This window comes from Balaenoptera musculus, chromosome 17 (genome assembly GCF_009873245.2).
Source record: "Balaenoptera musculus isolate JJ_BM4_2016_0621 chromosome 17, mBalMus1.pri.v3, whole genome shotgun sequence".
NCBI classification, from domain to species: Eukaryota; Metazoa; Chordata; class Mammalia; order Artiodactyla; family Balaenopteridae; genus Balaenoptera; species Balaenoptera musculus.
In genome coordinates this window covers 45,903,005-45,921,945 of record NC_045801.1, presented here as the reverse complement: position 1 = coordinate 45,921,945, position 18,941 = coordinate 45,903,005, and the positions used below count along the sequence as shown (strand labels likewise).

Here is an 18,941-nt window from a genome sequence, read left to right as displayed (position 1 = left end):
CACTTCCTACAGAGTTTTTATAATAAATGGATGTTGAATTTTGTCAAAAGCTTTTTCTGTGTCTAATGAGATGATCATATAATTTTTATTCTGCAATTTGTTAATGTGGTGTGTCACAGTGATTGATTTGCAGATATTGAAAAATCCTTGCATCCTGGAATAAATCCTACTTGATCATGGTGTATGATTCTTTTGATGTATTGTTGGATTCAGTTTGCTAAATTTTGATTAAAGAAACTGAAGACGACACTAATAGATGGAAAGATATACCTTGTTCATGGACTGGAAGAATTAATATTATTCAAACGACCATTCTGCCCAAGGCAATCTACAGATTCAATGCAATCCTTATGAAAATATCAATGGCATTTTTCACAGAACTAGAACAAATAATTTTAAGATTTGTATGGAAACACAAAAGACCCCAAATAGCCAAAACAATCTCGAGAAAGAGGAACAGAACTGGAGGTATCATGCTCCCTGACTTCAGACTATATACAAAGCTACAGTAATCAAAACAGTATGGATAAACAAAAAGGTCTTACTGTATAGTACAGGGAACTATATTCAATATCCTGTAATAAACCATAATGGAAAGAATATGAAAAACAATATATATATGTGTGTGTGTGTATGTATAACTGAATCACTTTGCTGTACATCAGAAACTAACACAACATGGTGAATCAACTGTACTTCAATTAAAAAAAAATAACAGTAGGATACAAAACATACACATAGATCAATGAAATAGAACAGAGGGCCCAAGAAATGAACCCATGAATTTATGGTCATTTAATCTACCACAAAGTAGGCAACAATATACAATGGAGAAAAGAAAGTATCTTCAGTAAGTGGTGCTGGGAAAACTGGATGTAAAAGAATGAAACTAGAACATTCTCTAACACCATATACAAAAATTAGCTCAAGATGGTTTAAAGACCTAAATGTAACACTGGAAACCATAAGATTCCTAGAAGAAAACATGGGTGAAACACTCTTTGACATAAATTGTAGCAATATTTTTTGAATCTGTCTCCTAAAGCAAAGGAAATAAAAGCAAAAATAAACAAATGGGCCCTATTAAACTTAAAAGCTTCTGCATAGCAAAGGAAACCATTGACAAAACAAAATGATAACCTACTGATGGGAGAAAATATTTGCAAATGATATGACCAATAAGGGGTTAATATCTAAAATACATAAACAGCTCATACAACTCAACATCAAAAAAACAAAACAACCCAATTAAAAAATGGGAAGAACACCTGAATAGACATTTATCCAAAGAAGACATACAGATGGCCAACTGGTACATGAAAAGATGTTCAACATCGTTAATCATCAGAGAAATGCAAATTAAAATCATAACAAGGTAGCACCTCGCACTTGTCAGAATGGCTATCATGAAAAAGAACACAAATAACAAATGTTGGTGAGGATGTGAAGAAAAGGAAACCCTGATTCACTTTTGTTGGGAATATAAATTAGTGCAGCCACTGTGGAAAACAAAATGGAGATTTAAAAAAAAACTAAAAATATAACTACCATATGACCCAGCAATTCTATTCCTGGGTATTTATCTGATAAAAATGAAAACATACATGCATCCCAATGTTCATAGCAGCATTACTTACAATTGCCAAGATATGGAAGCGACCCAAGTGTCCATCAACAAATGAATGGAATTAGAAAATGTGGTATACATATACTATGGAATATCACTCAGCCACTAAAAAGAATGGAAGTTTGTCATTTGTAACAACATGGATGGACTTGGAGGGTATTATGCTAAGTGAAATAAGTCAGAGAAAGACAAAAAATGTATGATATCACTTATATGTGGAATCTAAAAAATAAAAGTAACTATTAAATATAACAAAAAGAAATAGACTCACAGATATAGAGAACAAACCAGTGGTTACCAGTAGGGAGAGGGAAGGGGGAGGGGCAATATGGGGGGAGGGGATTAACAGGTACAAACTACCATGTATAAAATAAATAAGTTACAAGGATATATAGTATAACACAGGGAACATAGCCAACATTTTATAATAACTATAAATGAAATATAACCTTTAAAATTGATTCAGTATTCTGCACACCTGAAACTTATATAATATTGTACATCAACTATACCTCAATTTTAAAAAGTGAATTTTGGCTTATAACTCACACCATATACAAAAGTTAATTCAAAATGGACCTAAATGTAAGAGCTAAAACTGTAAAACTCATAGGGATAAATCTTTATGACCTGAGATTTGGCAATGATTTCTCAGAAATGACATCAAAGGCATGGGCAACAGAAGAAAAAACAGATAAATCGGACTTCAACAAATTAAAAAAATTGTGTACATATAAGTATACTATCAAGAGAATGAAAAGACAAAGGAAAAAGTCCTTGACAATTATATATCTGATAGGAGTATAGTATCTACTATTACATATCTGATAAGGGTTTTATATACACATATCTAATACCTAATAAATATATGTATGTATTTATTACACACACACACAGACACACACACACACATACATAGGGAGAGAAAAAAGGGGAGGAAGGCAGAAGGGAAGTGTGAGAGAGAGGGAGAGAACAGATGAGGGTCTAGTATCTAGAACTCTTAAAACTCAACAACAAAAAGAAAACAACCTAATTAAAATATGGTCAAAGGACATGAATAGACCTTTCTCCAAAGGAGAAATACAAATGGCCAACAACACATGAAAACACTCAAAATCATTAGTCATTAGAGAAATAAATATCAAAATCACAATGAGATACCACTTCACACCCACTAGATTGGTTATAATGAAAAAAAAAAAAGATCCTAACAAGGATGTCAAGGAATTGGAACCCTCACACATTGCTATTGGGAATGTAAAGGGGTATAGCCACTGTGGAAAACAAGTTTGGCAGTTCCTCAAAAAGTTAAACACGGAACTACCATATGACCTGTCAAATCTACTCATAGGCATATATCCAAGAGAAATGAAAACAGGTGTTCAAACAGAAATCTGTACACAAATATTCATAGCAACATTATTCATAATAGCCAAAAAGTAAAAACAACTGAATGTCCATTAACTGAGAAATAAATAAACAAAATGTGGCTTATCCATACAATGGAATATTATTCATCCATAAAAAGGAATGAAGTACTGATACATGCTACACATGGATGAACTTTGAATACCTTATGGTAAATAAAAGAAGCCACAAACAAAAGGTCATATATTTTATAATTCTATTAAATGAGATGTCCAGAATAAGTGAATCCATAAAGACAAAAAGCAGATTAGTGTTTGCTGGTGGCTGGGGAGAGGACTGAATGAGGGAGTACTGCTTAATGGGTATGAGGTTTCTTTGGGGTAATAAAAATGTTCTGGAATTAGATAGTGGTGATGGTTGCGTGATATTGTACATTTATAATGGTTTAAATGATGAGTTTTACTTCAATCAAAAAGAAGAAAAAAGAAACCTGAGAATTGCAAGGGGAATATCCCCAGATAACAGTAAAAGTCCATTCCAGGAAAACAGCTTCACAGCAGTACTGAAGAGTAATTAATCCATACTGGAACAGGATAATGGAGGATTCTAAAAGGAAAGTCTCCTTCAGGGGAAATAATGCCAACTGATATATATGACCATAAGGAAAATATATATAAGTGTGGCAGAGTTGTTGGAGCAACTGATGTGCAAAGTTAACAACAGTTGCATAGAAAAACAAGGCAAACGTTAACTCCAGGAAAAAAGATGGATTGTATGAAACGGAGATATGCACCTCTCAGCCAAGCAACTGTATTTATATAGTCATATAATATAAAGATTGATGATGCTCTAAATGAAATTTAAGTAACTATGTGATGGGGAGGGGGTAGATAGAAGGGTTGAAAAAGTGAGGGGACTGATGTGGAAGACATAAGTTCTCATTTTCCAAAAGAGGCTTTCAAAATATAATATAAAAAATGAGAAATATGGAAACAATTTAAATATTTTCTTTAGAATATGGAGTTAAATACTAGAAGAAAATGCTCATAGAGTATTTTTATAACTTGTAACTTTTAAATTACATACATAGATTGGTTGATAAAAATTTGGAAACTAAATTAATAAATAATCTTTATTAAAAAGTAGCTGGTGTGTGAAAGACTCTTTATTAAAAAGTAGCTGGTGTGTGAAAGACTATTTGTTCTTCCCAAGAGCAATTCTTCCTTTCTGCTTCAGCAATAGAATTAGCTGGCTGGAAAGCTAAAGATTACATTTTCCAGTCTGCTTTGTACAGCATGACTAAGTTCTGGCCAATGAGAAATTAAATAGAAGCTATATATGCAACTTCTGGGTCATACTTTTTAGAACTTTCTTCCTCCTTACTTCCTTCCTGATGGCTAGAGAGGGGACATGATGGCTGGAGCAGAGGCATTCATCTTGTGCAATAAGATAGAAGCCATGTATTAAGGATGGTAAAGCCATAGGACAGTATAATACAGGGGCTGGTAGCAACTTCACAGACCAGAATGTGTACACCAGCTCAAAATTTTACATGATACAGAAGATACAGAAATAAACTTCTATCTTGTTTCAGTCACTGTTATTGTGGTCTCACCTTTAGAGCAGCCAAACCTATAACCAAATATAGACAGAAGTCAACCAAAAGAATATAATAAAATTTCTTATGTACCTAAGGTTTGCAGCTAAGCAAATATTAACTTTACATGAATGCTAAGACTCCCTTATGAAAGTTGGGAATTATGGTAAAAATTTACCTTTTTTAACTGGAGACTGATGTTGTTGTTCATTAAGACCTTGAGAAAAGGCTTGCATTCCATTCGTCTTACACTATTGAAAGAAGAAAATACACTTTTTATCTAAGGTTTTAGAATTTTATCTAACACTTTGTTTTTTTAATCCATTTTGAGTTTATTTTTGTGTATGGTGTTAGGGAGTGTTCCAATTTCACTCTTTTACATGTTTCTGTCCAGTTTTCCCAGCACCACTTATTGAAGAGACTGTCTTTTCTCCATTGTATAGACTTGCCTCCTTTGTCATAGATTAGGTGACCATAGGTGCGTGGATTTATATCTGGACTTTCTATCCTGTTCCATTGATCTATATTTCTGTTTTTGTGCCAGTAGCATACTGTTTTGATTCCTGTAGCTTTGTAGTATAGTCTGAAGTCAGAGCACCTGATTCCTCCATCTCCATTTTTCTTTCTCAAGATTGCTTTGGCTATTCGGGGTCTTTTGTGTTTCCATATAAATTGTGTGTGTTAATTAATTTGATGTGGTAATCATATCACAATGTGTATGTATATTATATCATCAGGTTGCATAACTTTTTAAAAAAATCATGTTATACAACCTAAATATATTCAATTTGTATTTGTCAATCATAATAAAGCTGAAAAAAAGTAAATTTACTTTGTCATGCCTGCACATATTAACAACTGAAAATGTAGATTATTTCAAATCTTTCATAGCATGTAAGAAAGTACACCTACTAAAATTTTATAAGGTGATTATGTCTTATCTCATTTAACTGTCATAATCTTACAAGGAAATAAGGCAAGTGTTATGATCACCATGTTACAGGCAAGGGAAATAAGACAAAAAGTGTTTAGTAACAAATCCAAAAGTACATAGATAAGAGGTAGTCGAGCTAGCTTTTGAAACTCAGGGCTACCGCATATAGTTATGAAGAATGTGGATCTAAAGGGGTACCATTCACAGCACAGATGTGGCAGATATCCTAGCAGGTGGCAGCAAAGTATCTTATTGTAACAAATTCTGTATTTTTATATAATTTTTTGTTCTTCTTCTAATTCTTGTAAAGGCACCAAATGGATAGCAGTGGCCCTATTAAACCCACTCATTTAACAAACACAGAGTGCCTACTACATGACTGGCACTGTGCTTTGTATTGGGAATACAAAGATGAACATGACATTCCAGTATATGTTTCTGGAGGGATCACAAACTAAAAGGTAGACAGAAAAATAAAACACTAAATCACAATAAAACTTGAGAAGTTCTATAATAAAGATATGCAGGAGGTGCAATGGAAGGAAGGGGTATCAAATTTGACTTAGAAATTTCAGGAAACACTTTACATAGGAAGTGATGCTTAAACAACACTAATAGGATTAATAGGAGTTAGGCTGGCTGACCAGTGAATAATGAATGTTTATGGAAGAAAAGCAGCCTTGAGCTGCAAAACATGGGATAATATGGCTAGTTTAGGAAATGACAAATGTTGACTAGGCTTGAGTAAAGCAAAATAAACACCAGGTTTTTTTTTTTTTTTTTTTCAAGTCAAGGTTCTTTGCAATTTGTGGTGAAATACCCAATCTGCATACCCAGATATTCTATTTAGCCTTTTCATTTTTATAGCAAAAATGTTCCCAGACCCTGTCACTTATCTTAAACAAATGTACACCACTAAGATAAGGAAGGAGAACAGGAAGAGACAAATTCATATCAACATCTATTCCTAGGATGAAAATTTAAAGAGTAAGATTTATAAACACTCTCAAAACACAAAATATAAACAGGAAAATACTGTAACTCATAAAGAACTAATTTCTGTAGTATAAAGGAGCTCCCAGGAAACAATGGGGAAAAAAGCCTATAAAAAAGAATGGTGCATTTAATATTGTCCCAGAGGTCTCTGAGACTGGCACATATATGCAATGGAATATTACTCAGCCATAAAAAGGAACGAAATTGGGTCATTTGTAGAGACGTGGACAGACCTAGGGACTGACATACAGAGTGAAGTAAGTCAGAAAGAGAAAATCTAGAAAAATGGTACAGATGAACCTGTTTCTAAGGCAGAAATAGAGACACAGTCATAGAGAACAAACGTATGGACACCAAGGGGGGAAGGAGGAGGTGGGATGAATTGGGAGATTGGGATTGACATATATATATATATACTAATACATATAAAATAGATAACTAATGAGAACCTGATGTATAGCACAGGGAACTCCACTTCGCTCGCTATAAAGCAGAAACTAACACAACATTGTAAAACAACTATACCCAAATAAAAAAAAATTAATTAAAAAATAAAAATAAATTAATAAATAAATAAAAAGAATGGGTGAAGGCCATGAATTGGTAATACAGATGAAAGGAAATTCATATTACTCTTAAACAGATCAAAGATGGCCACAAATTCTTGACATTCTTTTATCTCCTTCCCTTGAATCTGAGCAAGCTCTGTGACTGCTCAGACCAATCTAATATGACAGGGCCCCCAGGCCTTAGTCTTGAAACCCAGACGTTGTGCTGTAAAGAGCCCAAGCCATTTGGTGAGGTCATTTGTAGGTGCCCCTTCCAGTCTACAGGGGCAGCTAAACTCTAAACCAACAGCCAGCATCAACTACCTGCCATGTGAGTGAGCCATCTGGCCATCCACTCCAGTCAAGACTTCAAAGCACACCAGACCTAGATGTTATCTGATTGCAACCACATCTTTGAGAAATGGCCACCTAAGACCAGTCAGCCCACGGACCCATGAAAGATAATAAATTGTTGTTAAGCCAAATTTTTCAAGTGCTTTTTTATGAGGTAATAATTAAAAAAAAAAAAACAGATTAAAAGAAGTTGTTCAGGCAGAAGAAAGATAATACCAGTAATAAACATGGATTTACACAAAGAAATTAAGAGTGCTGGAGACGGTCTGGGCAACATGGCAGAAGAGAAAGACGCGGAGATCACCTTCCTCCCAACAGATACATCAGAAATACATCAACACGTGGAACTGCTCCTATAGAACACCCACTGAACGCTGGCAGAAGACGTCAGACCTCCCAAAAGGCAAGAAACTCCCTACATACCTGGGTAGGGCAAAAGAAAAAAGAAACAACAGAGACAAAAGAATAGGGACAGGACTTGCACCAGTGGGAGGGAGCTGTGAAGGAGAAAAGGTTTCCACACACCAGGAAGCCCCTTCGCAGGCGGAGACTGCGGGTGGCAGAGGGGGGAAGCTTCGGAGCCACAGAGGAGAGCGCAGCCACAAGGGTGTGGAGGGCAAAGCGGAGAGATTCCTGCACAGAGGATCGGTGCCGAGCAGCACTCACCACCCAGACAGGCTTGTCTGCTCACCTGCCGGGGTGGGCAGGGGCTGGGAGCTGAGGCTCGGGCTTCGGTCGGATCACAGGGAGAGGACTGGGGTTGGTGGCGTGAACACAGCCTGAAGGGGTTAGCGCACCACAACTAGCCGGCAGGGAGTCCGGGAAAAGGTCTGGAGCTGCCAAACAGGCAAGAGACTTTTTCTTGCCTCTTTGTTTCCTGGTGCGTGAGGAGAGGGGATTCAGAGCACCACCTAAATGAGCTCCAGAGACCGGCGCGAGCCGCAGCTATCAGCACGGAACCCAGAGATGGGCATGAGACGCTAAGGCTGCTGCTGCTGCCACCAAGAAGCCTGTGTGCGAGCACAGGTCACTATCCACACCGCCCCTCCTGGGAGCCTGTGCAGCCCGCCACTGCCACGGTCCCGTGATCCAGGGACAACTTCCCCCGGCGTGAGTGAGTCAGAGCCCCAGAAGCAGCTGCTCCTTTAACCCTGTCCTGTGTGAGTGAAGAACAGACGCCCTCAGGAGACCTACACACAGAGGCGGGTCCAAATCCAAAGCTGAACCCCGGGAGCTGTACAAACAAAGAAGAGAAAGGGAACAGCAGCCTCAGAAGCAGCGGATTAAAGCTCCACAAACAACTTGATGTACCTGCATCTGTTGAATACCTGAATAGACAACGAATCATCCCAAATTTACGAGGTGGACTTTGGGAGCAAGATATATTATTTTTTTCCCCTTCTCCTCTTTTTGAGAGTGTATATGTGTATGCTTCTGTGTGAGATTTTGTCTATATAGCTTTGCTTTCACTATTTGTCCTAGGGTTTGGTCCATTCGTTTTTTGGTTTTTTTTTTGTTAACTTAAAAAGTTTTTTCTTGCTTAATACATTTTTTCTTAATAATTATTTTCTTATTTTTTATTTTAAAAAATTAAAGACTTTTTTCTTAATAAATTTTTTCTTAAGTTTTTTCTTATTTTTTATTTTAAAAAACTAAAAATTTTTTTTCTTAATAAATTTTTTCCTTAATTTTTTTCTTGGTTTTAATTTTAAAAAATTAAAAAAAATTATTTTAAAAAATTAAAAAAAATTTTTTCTTAAGTTTTTTCTTAATAATTTTTTTCTTATTTTTCATTATAATAGCTTTATTTTATTTTATTTTATTTTAACCTCTTTCTTACTTTCTTTCTATTTTTTCTCCCTTTTATTCTGAGCCGTGTGGATAAAAGGCTCTTGGTGCTCCAGCCAGGCATCGGGGCTGTGCCTCTGAGGTGGGAGAGCCAACTTCAGGACACTGGTCCACAAGAGACCTCCCAGCACCACGTAATACCAAACAGCAAAAATCTCTCAGAGATCTGCATCTCAACACCAAGACCCAGCTTCACTCAATGACCAGCAAGCTACAGTGCTGGACACCTTATGCCAAACAACTAGCAAGACAGGAACATAGTCCCATCCATTAGCAGAGAGGCTGCCTAAAATCATGATAAGGTCACAGACACCCCAAAACACACCACCAGACGTGGACGTGCCTACCAGAAAGACAAGATCCAGCCTCATCCACCAGAACACAGGCAAGAGTCCCCTCCACCAGGAAGCCTACACAACCCACAGAACCAACATTAGCCACTGGGGACAGATACCAAAAACAACATGAACTACGAACCTGCAGCCTGTGAAAAGGAGACCCCAAACACAGTAAGATAAGCAAAATGAGAAGACAGAAAAACACACAGCAGATGAAGGAGCAAGGTAAAAACACACCAGACCTAACAAATGAAGAGGAAATAGGCAGTATAACTGAAAAAGAATTCAGAATAATGATAGTAAAGATGATCTAAAATCTTGGAAATAGAACAGACAAAATGCAAGAAACATTTAACAAGGACGTAGAAGAACTAAACAGGAACCAAGCAATGATGCAAAACACAATAAATGAACTTAAAAATACTCTAGAAGGGATCAATAGCAGAATAACTGAGGCAGAAGAACGGGTAAGTGACCTGGAAGATAAAATAGTGGAAATAACTACTGCAGAGCAGAATAAAGAAAAAGGAAAGAAAAGAACTGAGGACAGTCTCAGAGACCTCTGGGAAAACATTAAACGCACCAACATTCGAATTATAGGGGTCCCAGAAGAAGAAGAAGAGAAAAAGAAAGGGACTGAGAAAATATTTGAAGAGATTACAGTTGAAAACTTCCCTAATATGGGAAAGGAAGTAGTTAATCAAGTCCTGGAAGCACAGAGAGTCCCATACAGGATAAATCCAAGGAGAAACACACCAAGACACATATTAATCAAACTATCAAAAATTAAATATAAAGAAAACATATTAAAAGCAGCAAGGGAAAAACAACAAATAACACACAAGGGAATCCCCATAAGGTTAACAGTTGATCTTTCAGCAGAAACTCTGCAAGCCAGAAGGGAGTGGAAGAACATATTTAAAGTGATGAAGGAGAAAAACCTACAACCAAGATTACTCTACCCAGCAAGCATCTCATTCAGATTTGATGGAGAAATTAAAACCTTTACAGACAAGCAAAAGCTGAGAGAGTTCAGCACCACCAAACCAGCTTTACAACAAATGCTAAAGGAACTTCTCTAGGCAAGAAACACAAGAGAAGCAAAACACCTACAATAACAAACCCAAAATATTTAAGAAAATGGGAATAGGAACATAAATATCGATAACTACCTTAAATGTAAATGGATTAAATGCTCGAACCAAAAGACACAGACTGGTTGAATGGATACAAAAACAACACCCGTATATATGCTGTCTACAAGAGACCCACTTGAGACCTAGGGACACATACAGAATGAAAGTGAGGGGATGGAAAAAGATATTCCACGCAAATGGAAATCAAAAGAAAGCTGGAGTAGCAATTCTCATATCAGACAAAATGCACTTTAAAATAAAGACTATTACAAGAGACAAAGAAGGATACTACATAATGATCAAGGGATCGATCCAAGAAGAAGATATAAAAATTGTAAATAGTTTTTCACCCAACATAGAAGCACCTCAATACATAAGGCAAATACTAACAGCCATAAAAGGGGAAATCGACAGTAACACAATCATAGTAAGGGACTTTAACACCCCACTTTCACCAATGGACAGATCATCCAAAATGAAAATAAATAAGGAAACACAAGCTTTAAATGATACATTAAACAAGATGGATTTAATTGATACTTATAGGACATTCCACCCAAAAACAACAGAATACACATTTTTCTCAAGTGCTCATGGAACATTCTCCAGGATAGATCATATCTTGCGTCACAAATCAACCCTTGGTAAATTTAAGAAAATTGAAATCGTATCAAGTATCTTTTCTGACCACAACGCTATGAGACTAGATATCAATTACAGGAAAAGATCTGTAAAAAATACAAACACATGGAGGCTACACAATACACTACTTAATAACGAAGTGATCACTGAAGAAATCAAAGGGGAAATCAAAAAGTACCCAGAAACAAATGACAATGGAGACATGACAACCCAAAACCTATGGGAGGCAGCAAAAGCAGTGCTAAGAGGGAGGTTTATAGCAATACAAGCCTAACTCAAGAATCAGGAAACATCTCGAATAAACCACCTAAACTTGCACCTAAAGCAATTAGAGAAAGAAGAACAAAAAAACCCCAAAGATAGCAGAAGGAAAGAAATCATAAAGATCACATCAGAAATAAATGAAAAAGAAAAGAAGGAGACAATAGCAAAGATCAATAAAACTAAAAGCTGGTTCTTTGAGAAGATAAACAAAATTGATAAACCATTAGCCAGACTCATCAAGAAAAAAAGGGAGAAGACTCAAATCAATAGAATTAGAAATGAAAAAGGAGAAGTAAGAACTGACACTGCAGAAATACAAACGATCATGAGAGATTACTACAAGCAACTCTATGCCAATAAAATGGACAACCTGGAAGAAATGGACAAATTCTTAGAAATGCACAACCTTCTGAGACTGAACCAGGAAGAAATAGAAAATATAAACAGACCAATCATAGGCACTGAAATTGAAACTGTGATTAAAAATCTTCCAACAAACAAAAGCCCAGGACCAGATGGCTTCACAGGCGAATTCTACCAAACATTTAGAGAAGAGCTAACACCTATCCTTCTCAAAATCTTCCAAAATATTGCAGAGGGAGGAACACTCCCAAACTCATTCTACGAGGCCACCATCATCCTTATACCAAAACCAGACAAAGATGTCACAAAGAAAGAAAACTACAGGTCAATATCACTGATGAACATAGATGCAAAAATCCTCAACAAAATACTAACAAACAGAATCCAGCAGCACATTAAAAGGATCATACACCATGATCAAGTGGGGTTTATTCCAGGAATGCAAGGATTCTTCAATATATGCAAATCAATCAACGTTATACACCATATTAACAAACTGAAGGAGAAAAACCATATGATCATCTCAATAGATGCAGAGAAAGCTTTCGACAAAATTCAACACCCATTTATGATAAAAGCCCTGAAGAAAGTAGGCATAGAGGGAACTTTCCTCAACATAATAAAGGCCATATATGACAAACCCACAGCCAACATTGTCCTCAATGGTGAAAAATTGAAACCATTTCCACTAAGATCAGGAACAAGACAAGGTTGCCCATTCTCACCACTGTTATTCAACATAGTTTTGGAAGTGTTAGCCACAGCAATCAGAGAAGAAAAAGAAATAAAAGGAATCCAAATCAGAAAAGAAGAAGTAAAGCTGTCACTGTTTGCAGATGACATGATACTATACATAGAGAATCCTAAAGATGCTACCAGAAAACTACTAGAGCTAATCAATGAATTTGGTAAAGTAGCAGGATACAAAATTAATGCACAGAAATCTCTTGCATTCCTGTACACTAATGATGAAAAATCTGAAAGCGAAATTAAGAAAACACTCCCGTTTACCACTGCAACAAAAAGAATAAAATATCTAGGAATAAACCTACCTAAGGAGACAAAAGACCTGTATGCAGGAAATTATAAGACACTGATGAAAGAAAGTAAAGATGATACAAATAGATGGAGAGATATACCATGTTCTTGGATTGGAAGAATCAACATTGTGAAAATGACTCTATTACCCAAAGCAATCTACAGATTCAATGCAATCCCTATCAAACTACCAGTGGCATTTTTCACAGAACTAGAACAAAAATTTTCACAATTTGTATGGAAACACAAAAGACCCCGAATAGCCAAAGCAATCTTGAGAACGAAAAATGGAGCTGGAGGAAACAGGTTCCCTGACTTCAGACTATATTACAAAGCTACAGTAATCAAGACAGTTTGGTACCGGCACAAAAACAGAAACATAGATCAATGGAACAGGATAGAAAGCCCAGAGATAAACCCACGCACATATGGTCACCTTATCTTTGATAAAGGAGGCAATCATATACAGTGGAGAAAAGACAGCCTCTTCAATAAGTGGTACTGGGAAAACTGGACAGCTACATGTAAAAGTATGAAATTAGAACACTCCCTAACACCATACACAAAAATAAACTCAAAATGGATTAAAGACCTAAATGTAAGTCCAGACACTATCAAACTCTTAGAGGAAAACATAGGCAGAACACTCTATGACATAAATCACAGCAAGATCCTTTTTGACCCACCTCCTAGAGAAATGGAAATAAAAACACAAATAAACAAATGGGACCTAATGAAACTTAAAAGCTTTTGCATAGCAAAGGAAACCATAAACAAGACCAAAAGACAACCCTCAGAATGGGAGAAAATATTTGCAAATGAAGCAATTGACAAAGGATTAATCTCCAAGGTTTACAAGCAGCTCATGCAGCTCAATAACAAAAAAACAAACAACCCAATCCAAAAATGGACAGAAGACCTAAATAGACATTTCTCCAAAGAAGATATACAGATTGCCAAAAAACACAATAAAGAATGCTCAACAGCATTAATCATTAGAGAAATGCAAATCAAAACTACAATGAGATATCATCTCACACTGGTTAGAATGGCCATCATCAAAAAATCTAGAAACAATAAATGCTGGAGAGGGTGTGGAGAAAAGGGAACACTCTTGCACTCTTCGTTCGAATGTAAATTGATACAGCCACTATGGAGAACAGTATGGAGGTTCCTTAAAAAACTAAAAATAGAGCTACCATACGACCCAGCAATCCCACTACTGGGTATATACCCTGAGAAAACCATAATTCAAAAAGTCATGTACCAAAATGTTCATTGCAGCTCTATTTACAATAGCCAGGACATGGAAGCAACCTAAGTGTCCATCATGGGATGAATGGATAAAGAAGATGTGGCACATATATACAATGGAATATTACTCAGCCATAAAAAGAAACGAAATGGAGGTATTTGTAGTGAGGTGGATGCAGTTAGAGTCTGTCATACAGAGTGAAGTAAGTCAGAAAGAGAAAAACAAATACAGTATGCTAACACATATATATGGAATCTAAGGAAAAACAAAAAAAAGGTCATGAAGAACCTAGTGGCAAGACGGGAATAAAGATACAGACCTACTAGAGAAAGGACTTGAGCATATGGGGAGGGGGAAGGGTAAGATGTGACAAAGAGAGAGAGTGGCATGGACATATATACAGTACCAAACGTAAAATAGATAGCTAGTGGGAAGCAACCGCATAGCACAGGGAGATCAGCTCTGTGCTTTGTGACCACCTAGAGGTGTGGGATAGCGAGGGCAGGAGGGAGGGAGATGCAAGAGGGAAGAGATATGGGAACATATGTATATGTATAACTGATTCACTTTGTTATAAAGCAGAAAGTAACACACCATTGTAAAGCAATTATACTCCAATAAAGATGTTAAAAAAAAAAAAGTGCTGGAAATGGAATAAATGAAGGTAAAATAAAATTCATTCTTTTATTTTAAACAATTATTTTAAAAGATAATATACAAAAGCAAAAATAGTAGCAATGTACTGTGTATTTATAGCACAAGCTAAAGTAAAATTATGACAATAGAGCAAGAATGGGATGGAATACACTACAAAAAGGCTATGAGATCTAAGAAGTGAGTTTAGCAAGGTCAATATACAAAAATCAACAGTATTTCTATATCCTAGTATCCAAGATGTGGAATTTGAAATTTACAAAAAATACTACTTAACAGTAGTATCAAAAAATACAGAATGCTTACAAATTTGACAAAAGATGTTCAAGACCCCTATGCTGAAAAAAGCAAAGCACAGAGAGAAATGTCATGTTTATGGATCAAAGACTTAAAATTAAGATGTTAATTCTTTTCAAATTAATTTTTAAACTCTATCAAAATTCCAATAGGCTTTTTTGTAGAAATTGACAGCCTCATTTAAAACTTATATGGAAATGCAGAGGACCCAGAATAACAAATTTGAAAAAGAATAAAGTTAATGAACTTTCATTACTTGATTTCAAGACTTATCAGAAAGCTACAGCAGTCTGTAAAGTGTGATGTTGACCAAGAGATAGACATATAGGGAATCTAGTATATAGCATGATGACTATAGTTGACAATACTATATTGTACATTGAAAGCTGCTAAGAGGGTAAATCTTAATGTTCTCACTATAACAAAACAACAACAACAAAATAGTGATTATGTGAAATGAAGGATATGTTAACTGAACTCATTGTGGTAAACATTTTATAACATACACATGTATCAAATCATCACATTCTATACCCTAAACTTACACATTATATGTCAATTACATCTCAATAAAGCTGGAAAAAAACAGATATATAAATCAGTAGAACATAATAGAGTTTAGAAATAAATTCACACATGTATGATACAGTGATTTCAACAAACTTGTGTGATTCAGTGATAAAAAGACAAACAACCCAAATATTAGAAACATGTAATAGATTTGAACAGACACTTCACCAAAAAGAAAAAAGAAAAATACAGATGGTAAATAAACTCATGATAAAATGCTCAATCTCATTAATCATTAGGAAAATGCAAATATAAAATACGATGAGATACAACTACTCACACACTAAAATGGCTAAAAATGAAGACTGACTATACCAAGTGTTGGCAAGGTTGTGAAGCAACTGGTACCTCACACACTACTAGTGGGAATGTAAAATGGTACAACCACTTTGGAAAACATTTTGGCAGTTTCTAAACCAACTTAACATATGATTTGTCAATTCCACTCCTGGGTATTGTGTGTATGTCCACACAAAGACGTGAACACAATTATCCACAGCAGCATTATTCATAATATCCCCAAACTAGATACAATCCAATGTCCATCAAGTGAGGAATAAATAAATTGTCCTATATTCACACAGCAGAATAGTATTCCAAATTAAAAACAAACCAACTACTGCTATCTACAAGGACATGGAAGAATCTCAAAAACATTATGCTGAGCAAAAAAAATCTAACACCAAAGAATATAGACTGTGTGATTTCATTTATATGAAATTTTAGAGCAGCCAAAACTAATTTATAGTTAAAGAAAGCAGATCAGCGGATGCCTGGAGGAGGGAGCACTAGGATTAGTGGAAGTGGGGATGATGAATGACTGTAAAGGAATAAAAGAGTACTTTTGGGGAAGATGAAACTACAGCTCTATAGCTTCATTGTGGGGTTAGTTACGTGAGGTATATATTTATCAAAACTCTTTGAACAAATGGGTTCATTTTTCTGTATGTAAATTATACCTTAACAAAGTTGGTTTAAAAAAATACAGAGAGTTAGTAAAAAGTGTCCTTCATTATAAATTATGTGATATCTCTGACATAGGTTCTGGTCGCTTTTGCATTATAATTGAAGCAGCAGACAAAATTTTACACTTAGAAGTATATCTAATTAATTGACTTTTCTCTATAAAATTTACCATATTAATATACTCCTTTTTACTTATAAAGTTTCTAAAAGAAGGTCAAGAGTTCCAAAGGGAGGTATGAATATTATTATTGTATTAATTAGGGAAATGCTAACTACTGGAACAGATAAAACAAAACATTACAATGGCTTAAAAAATTAATATAAAGCAAGTGTAATTAAGATATCATGGTACTGACACAGAGATACACAAATAGATCAATGGAAAAGAATTAAGAGTCCAGAAACAGGCCCTATTTATCTGAAAACTTATACAATAAAGATGGCATAAATCTGTATGGAAAGAATAGATCATTCAATGAATTGTGCTTTACAACTGGTCTTCTATATTAAAAAAATAGATTTCTATCTATATCATACAAAAATTAATTTCAGGTAGACTATACACTTAAATATTAAAGCAAAACTTTAAACCTTTTGGAAGAATATGTAGGAAAAATATACTTTGATCTCAGAGATGAGAAAACATCATAAACAATGACACAAAGAGTGAAATCATAAAAAAATTTAAAATATGACTACATTAAAATTTTAAAGTTTGAAAAAAAAACACACACAAAAAATAAACAATTCTCTCATAGACCAAGAGAAATGGGTACATGATATGAACTGATAATTCACAAAAGAGAAAAACCAAATGGCCAAATTAAACATAAGAAAAGCTGCTGCATCCAAAGTAATAAAGAATTAAAAATTAAAACCGACAAGATACATTTCTCACCCATTAAACATGAAAAAAGATTGAAAGTCTGACAATAACAAGGTAAGGATGTAGAAAAATCAGAGTACTTATGCATTGCTTGTACAAATCACTTTGGAGAGAAATTTGACAGTATATAGCAACTCTACTCCAGGTTTATACTACAGAGAACCTCTCAAACATGTATAAAACATAACATATAGATGGGTGTTTATTGTAGCATTTATTATAAAATATTTCTATTATAAAACAGAAACAAGTGTCATGCCCGTGACAAAAAATGGAACAAGAAATGTGGTAGCTTAATATATATATATAAAGGGATTATTCCCTATCCGCACATATTGAACTGCTTTACTCATTTTAATAGTTGCCTAGTATTCCATTTATAAATATATTTATGCTTGTCTATGCACAATGTATTTCTGGAAGTTTCTAGATAAGAAAGGGGTACAATGGTTACTTCTGATCAGAGGAAATAGGTGACTGGGGGATAGAGATTGGAGGGAAACTTCATTAAATGTCATTTTGTATATTTTGAATTTTTAAATTTGTGACTATTTTATTTAGTCAAAAAATTAAATTAGAAAATTTTAAATATAAACCTAAATGTGAAAAAATACAGCAAAATATGTGTAGGTAAAATATTATTTATATAAAATTGTAGAACAGTTAAAACAATTCTATTTGTTATAGCATAAGTACTAATACATTCACAAAAACAATAATAAATTGAGGATAGTTTTATCTTGGGGAAGTATAGGAAGGAAATGGGATGGTGCAGGGATATATAGGTTTTTAAAATTTTACCTGTAAGGTTTTTTCTTTAACATTTTCTAAAACAAATAAAACAATATATTTAGATTTGAAAATGGTGAGCAATGGGTATAATAAGTGTTTATTCTCTGTAATATATGCTTGAAATAGATCATAACTTTTAAAAAGTATATAAAGCACTTAGTATAGTACCTGGCACACAACAGCCATCTAACAAATGTTACTTTCCAGTCGTAATGTTTTACTTTATTATAACTGCTAAGACTTACTCTGCTAACTCCACTTTGTAAGTACTGGGTGTTGCATGGATATTCGTTTTGGAAGTTGAAATGGAATACTGTTCCTGTTAGGAGAGAAAAAAAAAAAAAACGTTTTAAATATCTATTACTTCAATAAATGGTATAACACCACCTAAAAACCTTAAGTATCTAGGATATTCTAGGCACTGTTTTGAAATGTTTTCTGATAGTTCATTTACTCAACACAATGAAA

General features: G+C 34.9%; 1 protein-coding gene across 3 annotated transcripts in view; it reads right to left on the bottom strand.

Moving 5' to 3' along the window:
- C17H8orf88 (chromosome 17 C8orf88 homolog) overlaps positions 1-18,941 on the bottom strand; it is a 47,915-nt gene that overhangs the window by 20,114 nt on the left and 8,860 nt on the right. For all 3 annotated transcript variants that reach the window (XM_036829801.1, XM_036829799.1, XM_036829800.1), the window contains exons 3-4: positions 18,719-18,792; positions 4,771-4,843 (exon numbers count right to left, since the gene is read on the bottom strand). In XM_036829801.1, the coding sequence (XP_036685696.1) occupies positions 4,771-4,843; positions 18,719-18,792 (147 nt within the window). The remainder of the gene's footprint in view (positions 1-4,770; positions 4,844-18,718; positions 18,793-18,941) is intronic.